The 23,449-nt window shown below is 39.3% G+C and overlaps 1 protein-coding gene across 2 annotated transcripts in view; it reads left to right on the top strand.

Annotated features, from left to right (window-relative positions):
- Positions 1–2,804: 2,804 nt before the first annotated feature.
- IFT88 (intraflagellar transport 88) overlaps positions 2,805–23,449 on the top strand; it is a 37,198-nt gene continuing 16,553 nt past the window's right edge. Inside the window, exons 1-17 of one of the 2 annotated variants that reach the window (XM_081199356.1) lie at positions 2,805–2,937; positions 3,061–3,127; positions 4,232–4,327; positions 4,770–4,832; positions 5,903–5,959; positions 6,546–6,599; positions 8,345–8,408; positions 8,502–8,571; positions 10,099–10,189; positions 10,874–10,978; positions 11,471–11,573; positions 12,416–12,530; positions 15,971–16,202; positions 16,816–16,886; positions 17,396–17,482; positions 18,549–18,648; positions 23,203–23,289. In XM_081199356.1, the coding sequence (XP_081055482.1) occupies positions 4,238–4,327; positions 4,770–4,832; positions 5,903–5,959; positions 6,546–6,599; positions 8,345–8,408; positions 8,502–8,571; positions 10,099–10,189; positions 10,874–10,978; positions 11,471–11,573; positions 12,416–12,530; positions 15,971–16,202; positions 16,816–16,886; positions 17,396–17,482; positions 18,549–18,648; positions 23,203–23,289 (1,389 nt within the window). In that variant the 5' untranslated portion in view covers positions 2,805–2,937; positions 3,061–3,127; positions 4,232–4,237. Of the gene's footprint in view, positions 2,963–3,060; positions 3,128–4,231; positions 4,328–4,769; positions 4,833–5,902; positions 5,960–6,545; positions 6,600–8,344; positions 8,409–8,501; positions 8,572–10,098; positions 10,190–10,873; positions 10,979–11,470; positions 11,574–12,415; positions 12,531–15,970; positions 16,203–16,815; positions 16,887–17,395; positions 17,483–18,548; positions 18,649–23,202; positions 23,290–23,449 lie in introns of both variants that reach the window. The other variant, XM_081199357.1, reaches the window with a different exon arrangement.

Raw genomic sequence — 23,449 nt, 5'->3', positions numbered from 1 at the left:
GCAGGAGGTGCTGCTTTACTCACCTCTCTCTCTTAGCACACCAGGGGTCCAGAAGAGCCACTTTGCAGGGACTCCATCCCAAGGGATGTGGGGTGGTGGCCTCCTTGGCTGCGGTATTTGAAAGACTGGGGTGGAGGGAGAGAACCCACCGCCACCTTTTTCTCTCTCCCCAGGAGGCAGTGATGGCCACCAAGTTGAAAGGCTTTAAAAGAGGATTCGACAAATTCAAGGGAAACCCAGCCGGATAGGTGGGGTATAAATAATAAATTATTATTATTATAAGGCAAACTGAGGCAGATGTCACCTCAGGTGGTGGAAGCCAAGGTGTGCTGCCAAGGGGAAAGTCATATTGGTCACAATTCCAATATTTTGGCTGCGGTCCATACACGTTTTCTTGAGAGTAAGATCCATTTAATTCAATGGGACTTTGAGTAGACATGCCTAAGGTTGCAGAAAGACTTTAATTCCACTGATTACTCAGGGAAAGAGGATACACAAACAAATCCCCTAATTCCTCTGCTGAGACAGAGGAAGGAGAAAGTGATATGCTACTAAATAGTCAATATTTACTCTGAGAGACCAGAGATAGGCACCTGTCAACAGGGCTGCTATGGACTTTTGCCATATACTATGAAATGGAAGCGGTGTTCCTTTCCATTTCATTTCCCCATTGTCCACATAATTTGGAAAAATTCATAGGGCTTAGAAGGCCATTAAAAAAATTGTATTGCACATTTTGGGGTACTTTTGTATTTAATTAGTTACAGTGGTACCTCGGGTTACAGATGCTTCAGGTTGCAGACTCTGCTAACCCAGAAATATTACCTCGGGTTAAGAACTTTGCTTCAGGATGAGAACAGAAATCGTGCTCTGGCGGCGCGGCAGCAGCGGGAGGCCCCATTAGCTAAAGTGGTACCTCAGGTTAAGAACAGTTTCAGGTTAAGAACGGAACTCCAGAAGTTCTTAACCCAAGGTACCACTGTACTGTAAATTGGCCCAAGTACTTTTTGAAGGGCTTGGTATAAATTAAAAGAAAAACATAAACCCACTTTTACTTTTACTTTCCTAGTCTATAGAATATTATTATCATATATATACTCTCTGTGTGTGTGTGTGTGTGTGTGTGTGTGTGTGTGTGTGTATTTCCTAGTCTATATAAGCAGTTCTGTTAAATGCTGTGAAAATATTTCCTTGCTCTGTCATGTCCTTTTCTGTTTAACATGTACTATTATCCTACACCAGTAATCCCCAAACTGTTCCACATGAGATCTATTAGTGGGCCATGAGAAACGCATTGTATTAATTAAAGGCTTGTGTGAGCCCAGAAGTACCCCACCACAAAGGAGGATGTCTACAACATCCCTGCAAAAGTGATTCACTCTAACTTTATTTCCTTCTGGTCACTGTTGAGGGTAGGCAATTCTGCCATCTATGTCAGGCTGGTATGATTATAGCACTCAGTCGTTCTCTATGCAGAGATGCAAGAAGATTATCGCAGAGAAGACTACCTCTTGCATCTCTGTGTGATTCATTGCTCTGGATCTGCCTCCTTCCAATTAGTGTTAGAAAGGGAAAAAGTAAAGGTTTTTGGAGGCCATTTCCTATATGTAGACATATAGAAGCTTTTCAGTTACTCAAGTAGAATTATGTATAACTAACAAGCTTCTATGTTCCTGCACCAACAGAAGCTGGCCCCATAAAATAAAGTGACATACACATTACTGTTTACTCTGGTACACTCCCACTGGTGGTGTCTGAAGCTGTGTACAGTATACATGAAGTTAACCACAATGCATATCTACAATGTAGTTTTATTGGGAAAGACTGCTGTTTAATGTATTTTCCCCCTTAAAACCAGCTTCCATCTAATTTGAAAATGTAAGCCACATTCACTTTACAATCTGAGGTACTTTTGAGGTAGCTGTCATGCATGCACAATGACATGTATTTACAAAATTGTTATATGCACTGCAGCAGCAGTGGGATCAAGTCTCCAATTTTCTGAAAATAGGCACTGGGCTTTTGTGCATAATATGCACAGCACAAATCTTTGGATATCAGGCAGCTTGTCAGCTTAGCTAACAAAGTGTGGGGTCTGAGACAGAGTAGAAAATAAAATTACTAGAAACTACTTAAATCAGTTAACATGGATTTGTGATTCCTTCATTACTCCTTCCTGTTCCTTTCACTCCCACATCAATCACTGTTGTTGTACTCCGGTTTCCAAATTAACTAAACCTGCTACAACTTGTTTCTTGTCATTAAACAGAACCTAAACATCAAAGTGGAACTGCACCAATCCATCCAGAACAGGAAGTGTGCATACTAATAAAGAGATGAAAGTTCCAACAAAATATTGTGCCATCAAGCCACATGTTCCCGTTGTTTAAACCACTTTAGGGCAACCTTTCAAACTTGAACAGCGGGAAAATGTTAGAAGTTTCTAACTGACGAGGAGCATAGCCTGATCCTTATTTAAAATAATAAGAAAAAAGATTCTAATCAGGATAATTGCGTATGAGTGTGAAATCTTACATAGCTTAAACTCATCCTATTTATGCCCTTCAATTGTTCCCCTTTTATACAACAAATTGCACTGTTTTCTGCTCTCCCTTTTATTTCCCTGTAGTGCTCCCTTCGCTTTATGATCCAAACTCCGTCCTTATGCTCGCGCTAGGAAGTAGGACGTGACCAAAACTGTGGGCGCGCTAAGGATGCAGTAGCTTCACCCTGTGCTATTGCGCATGCTCTAATGCTTTCCCCTTTCCGAGCAGAGCGTTCTCGTCGCTAAGCAACCTGAAGGGGTGCATTGTGGGCTTGCGAGGGGAGATATAGGCCCTAACGTTGACAACGACCCGGGGCTGCGTCGGTCGCCCGAGTAGAGGGAGGGAAGGCAGCGCGGACTTGCTGGGCGTCTGACAAATTTCCTGAATATTGGTTGTCAATCTTATTACATTTACAGGTTTTTTAAAATTTTATTATTCTGTAATTATTTTACTGTTTTGAAAAATAATTTCAGCAGTGTAACTCTCGTTCTTGGTGTTTGCTTTTACTATATAGGAAAACCGACACAACTGGAGTAGCTCATCGCAGCTCCCGATTCCAGAAGAGTTTAACGTCCATTGAGGTAAGCATTACATTTTAATACGTTTTTCTTTAAAAAACACTTTGGTTTTTTTTGCTGTGATGGTTTGTATTGGGTTTTTTCCTGTTATGATTTGTAATGCAAATACAAATATCAGTAAGAAACTGATTTTGCTGGTGCAAGAGCATCGGTGATGCAAGTTAACTGTTACACAAAAGTGTGTGCCGATGGAGCTGAGCGATTACTATCTGTTCAAACGCTGTTAGGAATTCTAACCGTGGGCATAGTAGACAGGATTTTTGTTAGGGGTGGCAGGCTTTTGTTGGGGGCATAATCTCAGATTTGTATTGATTTTTATGGATTTTGGGGGGGGGGCAGCTGCCCTTCGGGCCCCCCCTTGGCTATGCCCATGATTATAACTTATCTGATTTATTCCATTAGAAGTATATACTTGATCCTTATCAGTCTGGTTTTATTGCTTGCAACTGATGGTCATTACATTGTGAACCACAAAAAAATCAAGGCATTCCAAGAGCAAGTTAAAAATGTACCAACTTTTAGGACTGCAGGTTATCAAAACTTAATGTTATAAAGTTTCCAAAATCATTTTATTTAACAATCTCCCTGGCAGTTGTCACTGTTGTGGGTCCTATAATAAAAATGTAACTTCCTCACAGCTAGCACCTATAAAGCTACTTTAGGTAACCAGCTTGTTTACATTGGCCAGCACAGCAGTCATCTAATTTTGAAAAGCTTCTTAGTAAATTTTGAAATGAATAGAGGGACCTTTCCATAGGTAGATTGCATAAAGGACAACATAGGCTATAGCACACAATGTTTTTGATCTGTCCTGATCCACAAACACAAAGACTATACTTTGTTGGGCTGTTAAATAATTTATCCATAAAATATTCAGTGAGCATAAACTGATCCCGGAAGAAAAAGACTTAAGTTGCAGACATATTTGTAACAACCAATGAACGCAATAAGACTTGAGCAGACACTCATAATTGGAAGATACCGCAAAAGTAATCTAGTTTAATGCATAATTTCTATGTTGTAACAATTTATGTAACTGGACTAACTGAATGCTTACTGAACGCTGAAGATAAAGGTAAATATTTTAACGTAGTCAATGTTTTATAGGTTAAAATGATGAAAAATGTCCACCTGGCAACCGAAGCAGATGAAGATGATATTTATTCTGGTTACAATGACTATAATCCTACCTTTGATACAGAGGTAAAAATATGGTGATACCAAGTTTATATTTGGATATTTTACAGTTTTGGTGTGATAAGGAAGCACATTCCCTGTTTCCATGACCGCCTGCTACTTTGCATAGAAGCGGAAATGAAATGTGCAGAACAGTTTGGATCAGTGTAATTGATATTAAAAAGCTTGAGCTAGTGAAATAATGTACTACTGTGAGTCTGCATACAAATGTAGCAAAGGCCATGGGTGATATCCAATGTAAGCCATACTCGAAGTCAACCTGCTGTAACTTAAGTCCATCAATTTAAGTGGGTTTAGTCTGAGCATGATTTCATTTTCTATCACTCTATAAGAACAAGTTAGTGAAAATCAAATGAAATGCATGTCTGTATTATCTAACTACACCAGCAAACAAAATGAATTGCGAAGTTAATTATTCCAATGTTTATCTGTTTTTATGTTGTTTTAGGATTTAGAGAATGATCCAGCTTTTCAACAAGCTGTGAAAACTAGTCATGGTAGAAGACCTCCTGTAAGTAAATATTAAGAATTAAAATATATCAAAGTAAGCATGTGTGAGCGCTTCCAGAAGCTGCATTTCTGCTGTAACAAGTTCAGCCTATATGCTTATTAGTCCCACTAAGTTCATCAAGGCTTTCTTTCTGCTGAGTATGCTTAAGATAGCAGTAGCCTTTGCTATTTTCATGCCCAGCAGAAGTAGCATGTGTAGTGCCATACCTTTCCTCAACTATTCTCCTGTACCTTTCATTGTGAAGTTTGCACTTTTCTTACATTTGTGCCCTTGGGACTTCGCAAGTAGTTTTCTTCTGTAATCAGACTCCAAATATGTGACTCTCAGTTGTGCCCCTTGGAATGTTTTGCTCAGAAAATCATGCTAAGATTCCCGAGATGCAGTAAGGACAGCATATTATGATCAAGCACTGAACATATGCAGTAATTAGCAAGTTATTGGAATTGAAGAGAAATGTGCAAAAGGGCAATGAAAGTTTTCCTTGATAACTGCGCATGTTACCACTTAAGTATTCATCTATGTATGTTTCATCATTCTAGTCAAGCACTGTTCATACTGACTAGCAGTACTTCTCAAACCCAGCTCTTCAAAGTCCAGAGCAGAGGGGTTTTTTCTGAGACTAGCTACATGAGATTCCTTAAAGAAAGATTCTGGGGGCCATATCTGTGGCCTCATACCCACAAGGCACATACATTCTTGCTGAGCAACAGATGATTTTCTATCAGTGTTGACTTTCTGATCAACCTTTTAGTAATACAGTAGGTTGGTCTGTTGCTTCAATAGATCTGATATGTTATGAATGCCCCTGTTTTTGGACAGTAGGAGACAGTCTTGTCTGAATTCTGAGAGGGAGTCACGACTTTTTAGTCTCTTGTCAAGAGGTTGCTCCAAAAACACAACATGATGACATTAAAACAATTTTGTATTTTCTCACGAATAAAGGGAAAAAACATTTTTAGAAATTGGTATATAGCTTTACTGTAATTTTCTGTAGTAATTATATTTTTTATATGCTAGTTTCTTTGAATGAATACATCATTCTTGCTTAACCTTTAATCTTTTCTAATAAGCTTACAGCCAAAGTTCCAGGTACATCAGGTTCACGACCCTTAGCTACTGGATATGGGGTAAGTTTTTATTTTGTACTGAAATTTACTCAGCTTTTCTTTCTTTGGCTCAGCACTTTCTCCAATGAACCAATACACATTGCTGTTTAATTTCTGATTCCAATAAGCCTATACAGTTGCATACCGATGGGTCTCATATTATGCATAGATGTAACAGGGATTGATGCCAGACAGTGACAAGTGAAGTTCTGTAGCTGAAGAATCTCAGGGTGGTCTTCAGGTCACATAGTACAAACGCAGGAACTGGTCCTGGTACTTGTTGGCATTTGTCTTTTTCATGGTTTGTTTCACCTGCCATTCTTTGAATGAGATTACTTTCCCACTTCAGAGAACATCAGTGTGAAGCTAGTGTTGCTTGTGCAGTGTGGAGAAGACAATTGGAGTTGTATCTTTCTCTGCTGCAGTTTTAGAAATCTGGTATCTGCAGTGAGAGTTCCCATCCTTGGTTCTGTAAATTCTGTAATAATAGAGCAGTGTTCCCTTTACGGTATTAGAACAGTGTCCTCTGAGATCCAGTCCTGTTCTTCCCTTAGAAGCAGAGCATGCAGTGATTATTGACTTTAAATATTTTCTTACATTGTGCTAGTCAAAGACAACACTATCTTCATCAATGGGCAGACCAATGACAGCAGCTGTACAGGTAATATTGCTACAATTATTTCTAGTTCATAGACAAGCATCAGTGTAATGTATAGAGCAAGTCAAAAGACAGGTCATTATGGTGAAGAGTTGAACTTCAAGCAGACAGAAAAAGAGCTGAGAAAAAGAGGGCAGGGAGAACAAAACTCAATGAGCACAACATTAAATTTAATCTGTCTCTTTTTCTAAGCTATCATTATCGGTTTGTTTCTTCATATTTGTCCTTGTATTTATCATGGGCTTCTAAAAGCTGAAGGTGTGTCTAGATTAAAACAAGCTTACACCTTTTCACATATCCGTTTATTGCTTGATTTGGTGTATTTCCAAACATAAACCAGTTTCTTTCACATGCTGCAGAAGATGGAGGAATCTGTAGTAGGTAAAAAGCTAGAAAAGTTTCAGGTTGTGTTGTGTTGCCACCAGGTTGCAGGAGGGGTAATCTTGGTCAAATTCCTGAAGATGTTCTGTACTCTGCAACATTTGAAAGCACCTCTCTGGCATCAAGTCCTAAATGTGCTTCTTATCTTGTAATACAGTCAAATGCAGAAGCTGTGCTATCATGACTTAGATTAATCCAAGTGATTAATCAGCCAGTAAAAGCAGGGGTCCACAGGGCATGTGATCAGTTGCATCTCTGCGACTATCCTGTCAGCATCATCAGGCTGCATCAACTGGAAACAACCCTGTCAGCTGACTCCTCAAGGATGCAATAGATGCAGTGAAGAATGACTTCTTTGCTGCCTTCACCCATGTGGTAGGCATGATTATGTGTCATAGCGTGTGTTCAGTTGGCTTCAGATCAAGATTTGCATCACTTGCAATCCAGTCTTCATATAGCCTTCTTCGTCAACCACAGCTCCTTAGAGTACCAGGGAAGAATACAATGTCCACCATTTCTCAGCCTTTGGTATTGTACCTTTGTTAGTCTTTCTTACATTGGAAGCTCCTGAAGGAGGGCTACCAATAATAATTTACCAGCATCCTGAGACAATGTGACATATCATCTAATAGGAGCAATCCATTAGTAAAACCATTGTCTCCTTTCCCCCATTCTTTCTACAGGGGTGGGGGGAAACCTCAACATATATTGTGCAGCCTTTTGCTATGTCTAAACATGATCAGTATTTTAGAAATGGTAAAATTAGATTGTTTAAAGAGAATAGTATAAGATTATTCTGAATACCTCTAAGACTGATGCATTTTAGTAAAGTACATTTACCGTGAAGTAAGGTTCACTGGGGTTTGCTCCAAAGTAAGCGTGTAGAGCAGCAGCAGAGGCAGCATTTATCATCTGTGATCTTAGCATGGTGGCGCTACAATACTAAATTCTGAGATAAGCCTCTGCTGCTGCCTTTTTCTATCAAAGAAAGGGTATCTTCCTGCTCTAGGACTTCAAGTTTAAATTGCCTGATGCCATCAGGTGCTTGGTGGGTGAGTGGCTCTGCCCATTTGTCAAAATGGCCTATGAAGGGTGGGCCAATTTGTTTATTCTGCGAACTGCTGTGAGATCTTTCAATGAAGGGTTGTATATAAAATTAATGAATAATAACAATAAATAATAATTCTTGGATGTAGTCCTGGCCAGATGCCATTCTCCATCTCTGTTGTAGAGTATTGCAGTCTTGACAGGAGTTCAACTAGTGTATTCATTATAAAGTACCTAAAAGGTCATATAATTCAGAGTGATATAATTTATAAAGCCCTGCTTCCCCAGTTATCCATATAAATAAGCTTTTGTTTTTAAAGGATGGTGTTGCTCGACCGATGACGGCAGTTCAGGCAGCAGGTTACACCAAAGCAGTTTCCAGAGGTACAGTTTTAGAAGAATCCTTGGCAATAATAGGTTTTTTAAAAGCCTTGGGAAGGCACTTTCTTACAGTTCCCACTATTTACTAATCTGCAGGTTCTGTATTTGATCCTCTTGGTCAAGGAAGGGGACCAGCTCCTCCCCTAGAAACAAAGAATGAAGATAGGTATGTGGACAGTGTTTGACTTTTGCAGTTAAATGCTTCAGATCTGTTTTGTTGTTGTTGTTCAGTAATTTTTCATTAAGATTCCACCATTTGTGCATCTGGATTCTGAAGAGAAAGAAAATAATTTGATTAGAAGAGGCTTTTTGCTGTGCCTTTATTTTTCTTAGGTTGCTACACTATGGCTTTGATAATGTAGCAGTGGTCCTGGGTTATCTCACCATATGGTCAGTTGTACAAAGTTTAGCTTGCTTTCTGTGAGAAAGTGCTTTGCTATCACGTTTTGATTTTTTAATATATAAGCTAATAACAACAGAGCTGCCTTTAGCTATATATCTACTAGCATGAATGAATTCAAAAATATATTATTTACATGTTGGTGGATCTGCAGACATAAATCGGAACGAGGCTGGCCAGCTGTGCACAATAACAGCAGAATCTTAAAGCAGCCAAAAATAACAGGGCTTCAGCAGCTTCTTTTAATTTCTTCTTCCTAGACCACCAAGTAAGGCATGCCTTTTAACGATCAAGTGTGTTGTGATTTAGCATCATCAATATTTATTAAATTTTGATTGCGTTCCATTACAATGTTCCTTGTGAGGCTTATGATGCAGAATTAAACAATGACTGCAGTACAAAAATAAGGATCTAAATCAACGTTTATAAAATATTTCCCATGGCAAACAGATGCAAAGTAGTCTGTTGGCCAAGGCTTAGTTAAAAGGCTAAGCACCAAGCTAATTGTAGAAGGGAACTGAATGATTATCCTCAAGGGTTCTGTTTGGATTAAAAATCAGAGTGACATGGTAAAAGTAAAAAAAAAAATTCATGTAAGGAATAAAGCAGTTTGAAGCAACTGGAAAAGCTCACCGCTAAGGATCACATCAGTCTTTATATCTTATTTATTTTTGTATACCTGAGGCTTATAAGATTATAAAAAACTACAATAAATTGATGTATGCAATTGCAACAATAATAGCAACTTAAAAAAGAAATGGCATCATCAAAAGTTGGAAGATTAAAATACAAGTCAGAACAGATATGAGAATAAAACAATTATTCCAATTCCAGAAATCTTTCAGGTGCCAGGTGATTCCCTCCCCCATCCCCCAATCTGTGGGTTGGAACCAGGGAAGTGCAAGCTGATTTCTGCTCATGCAACAGGGTGTTCTCACTGAAATATGCTTTTGAGGATGGGGGACCCTCCAGAAAGGCTTGGGATGGAGAGTAGGGTACTGCAGTGTGAAGGAAGAATCACTGGAATTAGAGGAGGGGCACATTTCATGGGTGGAAGTGCCTTTCTGCTCATGCAAAACACATTTGAATCCAACCCCTTGATGGTAGCAGGCAAACTCCCACATTTGAAGAGGGTATTCTGTAAATGTACCACCAGAGAAGACTCCCATCACCAGCTTAGTCAGTTGTTGGGGGTTTTTTTTTAAAGCACACATTACCAATGGTGTTTAATTTTTGTCATGGTGTTTGTGGAACTTCATGATCATTTGATTCCATTGTGTTCCCTAACTTTAGTCCGGAGGGAAAGATTAAGCAGTTGGAAAAAAAAGTGAACGAGTTAGTTGAAGAAAGCTGCATTGCTCACAGTTGTGGAGACTTAAAGTTGGTAAGTCATAGCCTTTCATTTAAGTTGCTGCTTTCAGCTTAGTAGGCATACTGATAGCTGAAGCATATGAGATGGCTGCCACAAAGAAGCATTCCGTGAATATCCCATAACATTGGAAGTCATTTGCCACACAAATCGGCCCATTCATTTGTTAGAGGTAACACAGTGGTGGTGCACTTGTGCAGAGCCATCTTGCAAGTATGTTTATATGTGATGGATTGTACATGAAACACTTAAATTGACTAGCACTTCATCACTGGCCTGTCTATTTCAGACACAGTACATTTCCTCCTGGAAGAAATGCAGCGTGTTTCTGTTCTCAAAATGCACTTCTTAGAACCCAGGCCATGGAAACTCTCCTGGCTATTTAGTGGTGTTAAACTATATAGAGACAGATGTAGATTGTTTACTAGCTCCCTGGTGTGTGTGTGTGTACTTGTCCCTAAAGAAACACTATTGAATTTAGCCAGAAAGTACAATGAGAGCTGAAATTTCTACTATATCTCCAATTTGATCATTCTTTCTATGTGAATATGCTGTTTCTTGTTCTTTTACTGTTCTTTGGCTTATTGCCTTTATGTATGCTATAAAAATGTGTTTGTATAAGTGAAAATAAATTGTTTCATACAATATTTTCTAAAGAAGGGCAGAAGGTGCTACTGAAATGTGATTTGTTTCTTTAAGGCTCTTGAAAAGGCGAAAGATGCTGGAAGAAAGGAAAGAGCTTTAGTAAGACAACGTGAACAAACTATGTCTCCTGCCAACATCAACCTAGATCTTACTTACACTGTAAGTACTTGTCTATTTAGCAGATCAGATTCTGTCCTACCCTTTCTCAAGGACTTGAGGAAGGTAATGACAGTTCGGGGGGGGGGGAATATATACAAGAAGAACAGTATTCCAGTTTATCAAATAGAGTGCATGTCTAAAACGTGAAGAATGGTGAAATTCACATGTGAATGCTGACACTCGGATGAATTTTGTAAATGCCTAAAATTAGAACTATACATTGTCCTGCCTCTACGACGTTAATCCAGCCACCTGGGATCTAGGGGGATTTAGTGAAGGAAGGGAGACAATGCATCCCTGAAATACTGTCTTCTCCATAGTGACGCCAGTTGCTGGTGTTGTCCTTCCATTATGCTGCTGCTGCTTCTGGCTCCTCCAGGGGGCAGCTACTCTCTTGCTGCTGTGCTGACTGATGCATCATTTGTGATTATGAAATTCAAAGTTGGTTGTTTTTATCATATGATATAAATGTTCTCACTTATTTTCTTTCAGGTTCTCTTTAATTTGGCCAGCCAGTACTCTGCTAATGAAATGTATGCAGAAGCATTAAATACCTATCAGGTCATAGTGAAAAACAAGATGTTTGTCAATGGAGGTAGGTTACATCCACAAAACCCAAACATTCAAATCAGTTATTGGGTACATCCTAGGAGATGGGGACTCTTGGTCATTGTCTTTAATTTGCAGTCAAACGAGTGAGAAGTGAGAATCGGCAACATCTCCTGATCCAACTCTGAATTCTGATTGTCTTATTGTGATTAGTTTGAAATCTGAAGTCATATATATTTGTAAACTTACAAATACTGTACAGATGCCAAATACTGGTTGCTTTCTGCTAAGATGACTTTCTGCTGCTATAGCTTGTTTCCTGCGATAAATTCACATAAATTGATAAATTCACAACCTCCCCCCTTTTCAAAGTCACGTTTATTCCAAACACAAATGCACTTTTGGAGTCAATTCAGATTTTCCTACTAGGTTAAAGCATGCAGAAAAAGGTACTGGGAACAAGTCCAAACCTACCCCAGCCTGCATGCTCCCCTCTGCGCTGCCACTGCTCCCCACTTTCCCTTGGTAGAAGCCAGGTTAAGAGAGTGGATTGAAGCTAGTTTTGTGCTGGGCAAGAAGTTGCTTTTTACTCAAGGAGAATGGGCAGCAGGAGAGTTTATGCTATCCTAAGGCCTGCTACTACACTCCTTAGCCTGGCAGAAAATGAACCAGGCTTTTTTATGCCTTTGCTTGTTGCCACCAATAGTAGTTTCCCATTTCAAGCAATCACGTAATCATTTCGCCAGTAGATTGCTCATCCTTGCCCAGTAATTTAAAGGCTGCAGATTCATCTGTATCCAAGGTATAGATTTTCTGCATGTAACCCGAGTAAAATCCTGTGCGAGTCATGGGATACATCTGTGTCTCATTCTGTGCATTGTTTAATAGGCATGCTGAAGGTGAACATGGCAAATATTTATTTGAAGCAGAGAAACTATTCAAAAGCTATCAAATTTTACCGAATGGCTCTGGATCAGATTGCAAGTGTCCATAAAGAAATGAGGTGAGTTCCAATGAGAATAACTTTGACATTATTTGCTTATAATAATGTGATAAAAAAAAAAATGGCAAGTTTGGCCTTGGAGATCAAAACGAAGCAGGGCAAAGGCTAATAGAGTTCTGCCAAGAGAACAAGTTGGTCATCACAAACACGCTTTTCCAACAACACAAGAGACGACTCTACACATGGACATCCCCAGATGGGCAACATCGAAATCAGATTGATTATATTCTCTGCAGCCAAAGATGGAGAAGCTCTATACAGTCAGCAAAAACAAGACCTGGAGCTGACTGTGGCTCAGATCATCAGCTTCTTATAGCAAAATTCAAGCTTAAACTGAAGAAAGTAGGAAAAGCCACTGGACAGGTAAGATACAATCTAAACCAAATCCCTTATGAATACACAGTGGAAGTGAGGAACAGGTTTAAGGATTTAGATTTGCTGGACAGAGTGCCTGAAGAACTATGGGTGGAGGCTCGCAACATTATACAGGAGGCAGCAACTAAAACCATCCCAATGAAAAAGAAATGCAAGAAAGCAAAGTGGCTGTCCAACGAGGCCTTACAAATAGCGGGGGAGAGAAGGCAAGCAAAATGCGAGGGAGATAATGAAAGATACAAGAAATTGAATGCAGATTTCCAAAGAATAGCAAGGAGAGACAAGAAGGCCTTCTTAAACGAGCAATGCAAAGAAATAGAGGAAAGCAACAGAATGGGAAGAACCAGAGATCTGTTCAAGAAAATCGGAAATATGAAAGGAACATTTCGTACAAAGATTACCATAATAAAGGACAAAAGTGGTAAAGACCTAACTGAAGCAGAAGACATCAAGAAGAGGTGGCAAGAATACACAGAGGAATTATACCAGAAAGATATGGATGTCTCGTACACCCCAGGTAGTGTGGTTGCTGACCTTGAGCCAGACATCCTGGAGAGTGAAGTCAAATGGGCCTTAGAAAGCACTGCAAATAACAAGGCCAGTGGAAGTGATGGTATTCCAGCTGAACTGTTTAAAATTTTAAAAGATGATGCTGTTAAGGTGCTACACTCAATATGCCAGCAAGTTTGGAAAACTCAGCAGTGGCCAGAGGATTGGAGAAGATCAGTCTACATCCCAATCCCAAAGAAAGGCAGTGCCAAAGAATGCTCCAACTACCGCACAATTGCACTCATTTCACACGCTAGCAAGGTTATGCTTAAAATTCTACAAGGAAGGCTCAAGCAGTATGTGGACCGAGAACTCCCAGAAGTGCAAGCTGGATTTAGAAGAGGCAGAGGAACCAGAGACCAAATTGCAAACATGCGCTGGATTATGGAGAAAGCTAGAGAGTTCCAGAAAGACATCTACTTCTGCTTCATTGACTATGCAAAAGCCTTTGACTGTGTTGACCACAGCAAACTATGGCAAGTTCTTAAAGAAATGGGAGTGCCTGATCACCTCATCTGTCTCCTGAGAAATCTCTATGTGGGACAAGAAGCTACAGTTAGAACTGGATATGGAACAACTGATTGGTTCCAAATTGGGAAAGGAGTACGGCAAGGCTGTATATTGTCTCCCTGCTTATTTAACTTATATGCAGAACTCATCATGCGAAAGGCTGGGCTGGATGAATCCCAAGCCGGAATTAAGATTGCCGGAAGAAATATCAACAACCTCAGATATGCAGATGACACAACCTTGATGGCAGAAAGTGAAGAGGAATTAAAGAACCTTTTAATGAGGGTGAAAGAGGAGAGCGCAAAATATGGTCTGAAGCTCAACATCAAAAAAACGAAGATCATGGCCACTGGGCCCATCACCTCCTTGCAAATAGAAGGGGAAGAAATGGAGGCAGTGAGAGATTTTACTTTCTTGGGCTCCATGATCAGTGCAGATGGTGACAGCAGTCACGAAATTAAAAGACGCCTGCTCCTTGGGAGAAAGGCGATGGCAAACCTAGACAACATCTTAAAAAGCAGAGACATCACCTTGCCAACAAAGGTCCGTATAGTAAAAGCCATGGTTTTCCCAGTAGTGATGTATGGAAGTGAGAGCTGGACCATAAAGAAGGCTGATCGCCGAAGAATTGATGCTTTTGAATTATGGTGCTGGAGGAGACTCTTGAGAGTCCCATGGACTGCAAGAAGATCAAACCTCTCCATTCTGAAGGAAATCAGCCCTGAGCGCTCACTGGAAGGACAGATCGTGAAGCTGAGGCTCCAATACTTTGGCCACCTCATGAGAAGAGAAGACTCCCTGGAAAAGACCCTGATGTTGGGAAAGATGGAGGGCACAAGGAGAAGGGGACGACAGAGAATGAGATGGTTGGATGGTGTTCTTGAAGCTACCAGCATGAGTTTGATCAAACTGCGGGAGGCAGTGGAGGACAGAAGTGCCTGGCGTGCTCTGGTCCATGGGGTCACGAAGAGTCGGACACGACTAAACGACTAAACAACAACAACAACAACAATGTGATAAAAACAGTTAGAAAAAACTTTATAAGAAGTTATAAAAACAAATATTGCCTAAAAGGAGGTCCACCAGGCTTGGTTTCTTGTTATTTTTTGGAGGCTAGTTCAGACGTTTCTGTGTAGATGGGTTTTCAATTGATTTAACTTCTGTCTTCGTTTTATCTTGGGGCCAAAGTTTACATGATGGAGGCAGTCATGCTTGTGCATTCACCTATCTGCCCTGTTCATGTATAAAGTTGAGAGGAGGAGTGTCTAACATTAACAGTATACAAATTTAGTATTTATTGCCAACCTAGCAGTTCAAAAGCACGTCAAAGCGCAAGTAGGTACCGCTCCGGTGGGAAGGTAAATTGCGTTTCTGTGCGCTGCTCTGGTTCGCCAGAAGTGGCTTAGTCATGCTGGCCACATGACCCGGAAGCTGTACGCCGGCTCCCTCGGCCAATAAAGCGAGATGAGCACCGCAACCCCAGAGTTGGTCATGACTGGACCTAATGGTCTGGGGTCCCTTTACCTTTACCTATTACACAAATAAAATAAATAAATAAATAGCATTAACATCAACATGTTCACATGGATAAGAGTGCCAGGTTGCACTCTTGTTGCATCTCCATCTTACTTCCCTGTGTTCCATTACTCTGGGCATTTTTCTTCCACTCTGCTAGCAGTGAGCCAGGCTGGGAAATAGTTCCTCAAAGGGAGGTAAAGTGGGGAAGGTTTCATCTCCACTCACAGCCTGCCCCTTTTAATATAAATCATTGTCATTATAATCACCATCTCCCTACCCTACACCCCTATTTATGGTTAAATGGGGCTGACACTTGGCTGTTTTTGGCCTAGTTTGGCCCTTGACTGGTTGCTGTTTTATTGTTTATAATATTGATTACGTTGTTTAAATTGCATCCATTGCATTTGAACTGAAGTGTAAGCCGAACTACTAGTAGTATTTTTAAATCTCTTGTACGATAAGGTTCTAATGATTATTTACTTATTTAGGATTAAAATAATGCAGAACATTGGAGTCGCATTTATTAAAACTGGCCAATATACAGACGCCATTAGCTCATTTGAGCACATTATGAGCACATCACCAAACCTAAAAGCAGGCTTCAACTTGATCCTTTGCTATTTTGCTACTGGAGACAGAGAACAAATGAAAAAGGCTTTCCAGAAATTAATTGCGGTACCACTGGGAATTGATGATGATGACAAATACATTTCACAAGGAGTAAGTAGGAGCAAAGTTATATCTCCAATTCATAGAGCAAATAAGCTTGAGATGTTGATTACAGGGGTTCTTTGTTGGTATATTCCAGTGGTAGTGTTGGTTCAAATCCCACATGTGCCATGCTGAGGGGCGGATGAGTTGCTTAGCTTAGGGTTGTTGGTCTAGGGCAGGGGTGGAGGCCCTTGAGCTGGAGGAGGGGGGCACATCTCTTCCCTTTGGGAATTTCCCCTCCCCAGGCCACAACCCTCACTGCCCTTGTTTGAATGCTTTTGGGTGAATGGACTGCAGTTCTGAACTGTGATGATGCCTCTTGCTTGTCTGTGGAAGGGATAACGTGTTTAGAAACTTCAACTTTTGCATAGTTGCAATGCAGTCTATTGTAGTTCTTTCGGCATTCTGTTACCAACAGTAACCAGCCAGATGCCACTGAGAAAACCATAAGCATGGCATGAAAGCGTCAACACTTTCCTCTTGTTGTCCCCTTTGGGGGGGGGGAAGTAATTATTTTTCTGATAGAAAATATGACATGTTTACAGTCTGTTCTAATATGTGTATGTGGGTTTGTATACATCGTCATCTGCTGTTGATGTAGACATTTATTTGCCTTATTTAGGATGATCCACATACAAACCTACTGATTGAAGCTATTAAAAATGACAGCTTGCGGCAAATGGAGTGTGAAAGGTAAAGTCTGAAATCCTTTCAAAGTTGCAGCATCATAGTGTGTTCTATGAATGTGTGGAACAGCTGAACAGAGGTCTGGTCTAGATTACTGATTAAGCAAATGTTGAACTCCCACCTTTCTTTTCTTTGCCATCCCTGTTTTTCTATGTAACTTCAAGTTCAGTCCTATTTGAGCTTTTTGTTTAGCTTTGCTTTTCTATCTCTATTTTTTACACTTCTGCAAACATAGGGTTTCCCCCAAGTCCCTCTTGTGTGTGGATGGTACTCCTTTGGCTACATAAGGATCCAGACTCTAAGAATGAGTTCACTATTACTATATAGGATGTAGACACTACTACTGTTAATTCATCTGATGAAGTGCTATATATAGTTCACAAAAGCTTATGCCATAATATATCCATTAGTTTTTAAGGTGCCGCAAGACTCTTGGTGTTGTGTTCTGCTTCTATATGTTCGTGATATTTATTTCGGGTTCCCCCCCCCCCGAAATAATTTCTTGTGCTTTAAAGGAAAGCTACAGCAGAAAAGTATATCATGACGGCTGCTAAACTAATTGCTCCAGCGATTGAAACATCATTTGCTGTAGGCTATGATTGGTAAGTGGCATTTTTTTCAGCTGAGTTGCCTTTCTCAGATCACTTATCTCAGAAAACTCACATATAAGTCAGTGGTTCACCAACTACAGCCTGTAGTGGTTTGGCCCAAACTATGTATACCATTTCCTGCTTGTATTACATTTCACCAAGTATTACATTTCATCTGTAAACAAACAATAAATTTCCATAAAAAGGCAAAAGTATTTTCTTTCCCAAATCAGTTTTTTCTTAAACAGCAAATGCAGTAAATAAAGAGTTCACTTGTAATATGTTGTATTACAAGTGAACTCTTTATTTACTGTGTTTGCTATTGTTACTGTGTATTGCTATTGAAAATACTTTTGCCAATTATATGGGTGTTTATTGTTTGTTTACAGATAGTTGCTTTGGTGATATTATCTTGTGTCGATTGCAGTAATCATTGTATCACCACCCTGTTCATTGTTTCATTGTATTACAGTTAATCATTTTAAAATGTAGCAATTCCTAAAGGTTTTCATGTTAAGCTCTTAATTCAGCAACTACATTATTTTCTCTCTAGGGTTACAATGAAACAAGTCACAGTTCATTCATAGTATACTTGCCTGTCAGACCTCCAGAGTGTAAATCCTAGTCTTAGAAGTGGTACTATAGGTACAGTAGTAGCTCAGAATGAGACCTGTGAGCTAGGAAATCCCTGGTTCAAATCACACCACACCACAGCCATAAACGTCCTCATTGGCCTTTGGCAAGCAGCTATTTCTCAGTCTCAGTCTGAAGTATAGTAGTATTGCAATAGTAATAATACTGAGCCATCATACAGGGCCGCTATAAATCAGGCCTGTGGAATTTTTCACTTGCCAAGATAGACTCAGTGCATTAGCCTGTTAATAGACCACCAAGTGTATAATAAGCCCCTGTTGCCTGTTTGCAACTGTAAACAAGCACGTAGTTTGTTTGGATCCTAAAACCAATATATTGGATTTACCTGTAACTGATGCTTGGCAAAAACTGTACAGTTGCTTTCTTGACTTAGAGAGGCTCACTGCATCCAATAATTTCTCTGTGTTTTCTTATTCTTCTCCAGGTGTGTAGAAATGGTAAAAGCTTCTCAGTATGTGGAGTTAGCTAATGACCTGGAAATCAATAAAGCAATTACATATTTGAGGCAAAAGGACTTTAATCAGGTATGATGGTGTACATAGCTTCCCCCTCATTTTATCCTTACAACCACCCTGTAATGCAGATTAGGCTGCAAATGTCTGACTACCCCAGCCACCTTGACAATCTGTGTTCTAAGCAGTGGCATTTGCCACCAATCACTACTTGTTTTCACATGATAGATGGCCATCCAACCTCTGCTTAAAAACCTCCAAGGAAGAAGAATCCACCACCTCTCATGGGAATCTGTTCCATGGTCAAACATCTCTTACTGTCAGAAGGTTCTTCCTGATTTTTAGTCAGAATCTCCTTTCTTGTAATTCGGATCCTTGCAGTTATTCCAGGTAGCCAGTGGGAAAAATTTTGCTGTGCTCCTAAGCTTGCCTCTTAACTGCTGCAAGGTCCAGGGCAAGCTGCACTTACTCTTGCCCTTGTTAACAAGTGATACCATAATGAAATAAAAAGTGTGCCATCTACATACTGATATTATAGGAATACTGTGGTTGACAATGAGATAGTGGGCAAATCAACTGGCTATATTTGACTGGTTCTTTGACCAAAGTGCCAAATCTTGATAGGATTGGTTTGTGTAATGTGTCTGTCCTAAATGTTTCTCTTCCACTCATACATTTAATTTATTGGTGTTCAGCTCAGTTTATCTCTATGTTTATCAAAATGTTACTTTTCCTTTCCTTTTAATTATTCTTTTCCTTCTTTTGTACTATCTCTCCCATGTTGTTTGGTACTGTAAGTATGAAGAGGTAGGTACTATACCAATACCTATTACAAGATGAAATTTGCGTAGGTTTAGTGTAGTTTGTCAGTCTTTCAAAGAATCGGCAGCACTTAATGACTGGGTAAAGATGAATTGTCCCTTGCATTCTCTTCTCCTGCAGCTCAAGCCCAGCTTTCCCCACCTAAATCTGGCATTAACTGTCCAGGGAACTGAATGTTGATTCAGCAGTCATGTTTATTAGGGTTGCCATACATCCAGAATTTCCAGGACATAGCCGGGATTCGGCCGTTGGAAACAGCGTCTGGATGGAAAGTGGTTAAATGTCTGAGAAAATCTGGACGTATGGCAACTCATGATGGAAGTACAGATTCTGGCAAATGTCCTTTAAAATAGCTCAAATTTTTTTTAAAAAAATGTTGCATATACATTTATTATTTATTTACTTTATAGTAATTAAATGTACAGCCATAGCCATACCACTAGAAAGAGCTGAATCTGTTTTTAAATTTGAAAAACTGCTTCAGGGAGGGGAAGGAAGGTGGACTACTGATGTCACTGGCTTCCAACCAATCAGCACTCTGCACGGCCATCTTGCGCTGTACACACACAGAAGTGGTTTCCTCTGGGCTCCATCTGTGAGAAAGGCTGTGCTGCACTTCCAAAACATAAATCTAAAACAAAGCACTGTGAGCGTGCTTCTGCTGCAGACTCTGTACGCATCCTCCTTCCGCTATTCTTATTAAATTCAGGTCCTTGGTTAGGCAAGGTTCCATACGCACTGCCATAGTTTTACTGTAGCTGCATTGTTTTAGTTCTGTTGCTTTATTGGTAGCAATCTAGGTGTGTATCTTCTACAACTCACGCTGTAGTGCATTTGCTCATTATTGATGTTTTCCCATTTTCTTATCTTGAAAGAAATTATATCTTCGGGGAGGTTTTCAGAAAGCCACTTGAGCATCAGAGGTGAAGAAACCATGCAAAAACTGTCCTTTGATGGCTTTTGGCTTCACGGCCCAGGGTTGCCTTTCAAATTATTTCTGACATGGCTGTTTAATTATTGTCAGTAAAAGTGAGGGAACATGTAGAATAAAAAGCAACCTCCACTTGGCTTCAGGGTTGTTTAACACAATACTTACTAATAATTTTAACACCTCTGTATAGAAAAATGACAAGTACAGCAAATTATAACACATTTTTTATTTTGCTATGTGTAAACACAGTTTTTCCTATAAATCAGGAATATCTGTAGGAAAATACTTTCATGACACTACTGGCCGTATTCCGACATAATAATGGGTTAGTGCTACACTCTAGCTTAGAATTAAGTCCAGATGAGGGCAATGGAAGGAAAATGATGATTACTGATCTGGGGTAAGCCCTGGTATCAGCCAGTTTGAAATAAAATATAATAAATGGATAGTATTTCTAGCAAGCAGCATTCACTTTGCAAGATAATCTGTTATTTAGAAGGGAAGGTTGTAGCTAAGTGGTGGAGCAGGTTGAAATCACTGGCATTTCCAGGTAGGACTGGGTAAAGTCTCTGTCTCAACCCCTGGAGAGCTGTTGCTGACTTGGGTAAATAATACTGAGCTAAATGGACCCAGTGGTCTGTCTCAGTATATTGCTGTTTGCTCAGTTTCCCATGTTCTTGCATCTTATTGAGAAATTTAGATAGAGTGGCTTACTGATGATTGGACTTTACTTAGTATGCTAACTCTTGCACTATACTGTACTTACTATACTGACTTGTTATGATTACCTAAAATGTTTTAACAACAGTTTTATACTCAAGTCCTTATTCCCATTATTTGGACACAAGTCTTCTGACTATAACAGAATTGATTTGGATAGGTGTGTTTAGGATTATAGCCAGATATTCATAGCGATAAACAAAAACCCATGGTTGAGAGCTTCCATAAAACCTAAGCATAAGTCATGCACATCTGAAATGCTTTCCCCCCGCACCTCTGAAATTAATGGTTTCTTTAGATAATTCATTGTAATGAGAAAAATGTTCTGCTATAGTAGAAGTATGGACTTCCTAAGTGGTTTGCTGGGGAGCAATAAACTTGAGCTAGCCCCATGTGTTTTGCATATGCCCTCTTTTGCACCTCATAAATTAAGACAGTAATGCACTTTGTGCTGGAAACTGTAAACCTAAAATATACTTAAATTCTTGGCTTGCTGCTTTAAGGTACATTCACTTTATAGTAAGTAACTGAATTTCTGTGCTCCATAAACTTCTGTGTAGGAGAAAACGGAGCCTGGTGAATTGTAACAAGTATTTTTATATTGTAGGAAAAAAATGAGTCAAACTGAAACTGAAAGAAGTATAACTTTCCAAAGCAAAAGTGCGGTGGCGGCTGATATGATTATGATCTACATTTTTTCAGGAAATTTTGGAACCTTCTTTTAAAAAGCAATGAATTGCATTCATTTTAATTCCTGCTCCATGCACCAACATAATTTAATTTCTAAATGTTTAAAAACAAAACACTTTGTTAAGAATACTTTTACCTAGTGTAAATCCAAACCCAATAGTACTATATTCTTTCTCCACATAGTAGAAAGTAGAAGAAACTTTGCTGAGGAGGAAGGAAAAGTGTTATTGTTGGGCTTCTTGTTTTTGTGTTGTTTTTTTAAGTAGAGATGTTCTCTAAAGCACTGCAAAGCTGGTATGCACAGCTCTCGGTTCTTGTTAAATTTAGCAAAATTAAGCACCTGCAAGAACAGCATTATATGTCTGTCTGCTGTGGCAGAATTTCACATAATTAGTTACCTAATCATTATGTTATTCCACGCTATTCATTTCAGCGCAAAGGAAGCACAATGCAATTGGAAAATAAGTGATCAATTACATATTATTTGCGGACAAAAAACAACAGCAGCAAATACTGATCATATATGCAGGATTGATTTGTTTTTCAGACATGAATAAGCAAACATCAACAATTTTCACTCCCATTTCCATCAGAATTCTCTGACATCCCTAGTTACATCCACACTGTAGTGAAATTCTCTGTTGCTGCTGCCCACAAATTCCCCCACTTAGGATCAGGGTGCCAAAAATGCAGCCATGAGCTGGCGTCATCAAAATCCAGTAATTATTTTGAAAACAAACCCCTGCAAGAACCTTGCATTTGTAATACAAAATGCATACAACAAATTAATTTGTTTTAAATTAATGATTCAGTGATGTCTACAAATTTATTTATTAAAAATATAATTCAGGATGGAAAAATACCGTATGAATCCAGAATAAAAATGTACTTATCCTGGTTTCTTAAGACTGGTCATTGACCATAATAATAAAGATTTGATTTGATTTGGTTAAAACAACATAAAATAAAAATACAATAATGCCTAAAGCTATTCATTGTTAAAGATCTCAGTGCTCCTTATCTTGAGACATACTGTAGATCTGCTTTATAGCTGCTGAACTTACATGGCTTTCCTCAGATCATTCTGGGACGTAAAATTTCCAGTGCATAGTTATGCAAGTTTACTCAGAAATCTATTCCTTGCTCCTTCTCCCACTGAACTTCAGGGAAGAAGGCTTGAATGTAGTATATAGGCCTCTAAATGCATTTACTTGAGGGAAAGTCCCTTTTGGTTTTATTGGAGCATCTTGAGTATTAATGAGTTTCTGATTGCTATCAAATGTATTTTATTCTGTGATCTTAAACATGACACATACTATCATGCTTTATGATGTTACACTGACAGATAGACACTATATCCTAGCCTAAGTGTTTATTTTGCATTGCTTCAGAAAAAGTGCATCAACCCCAGTTTGTTTGAATGGTTTAACAACGTGAGTCACTTTATTATTACTTGCTTCTAGGCTGTGGAAACTTTAAAGATGTTTGAAAAAAAAGATAGCAGAGTTAAAAGTGCAGCTGCAACGAACCTTTCGTTTCTTTACTTCTTGGTGAGTGAATGTGTGGTGGGTGTATTTCAGTTAATTTACTTAATCCAAGTCTGAGAGCATGTGGCCCCTTTGGATTTAATATATTTTGTCTTAAATTCAATTAGTAGTGGTTTCGAAGATAATTGTTGAACACATTTATTTGAGTTAGAATGTTAAAACT

This window comes from Podarcis bocagei, assembly GCF_964188305.1.
Source record: "Podarcis bocagei genome assembly, chromosome: 6".
Taxonomy (NCBI): Eukaryota; Metazoa; Chordata; class Lepidosauria; order Squamata; family Lacertidae; genus Podarcis; species Podarcis bocagei.
This window is presented reverse-complemented; position numbering and strand designations above follow the sequence as displayed.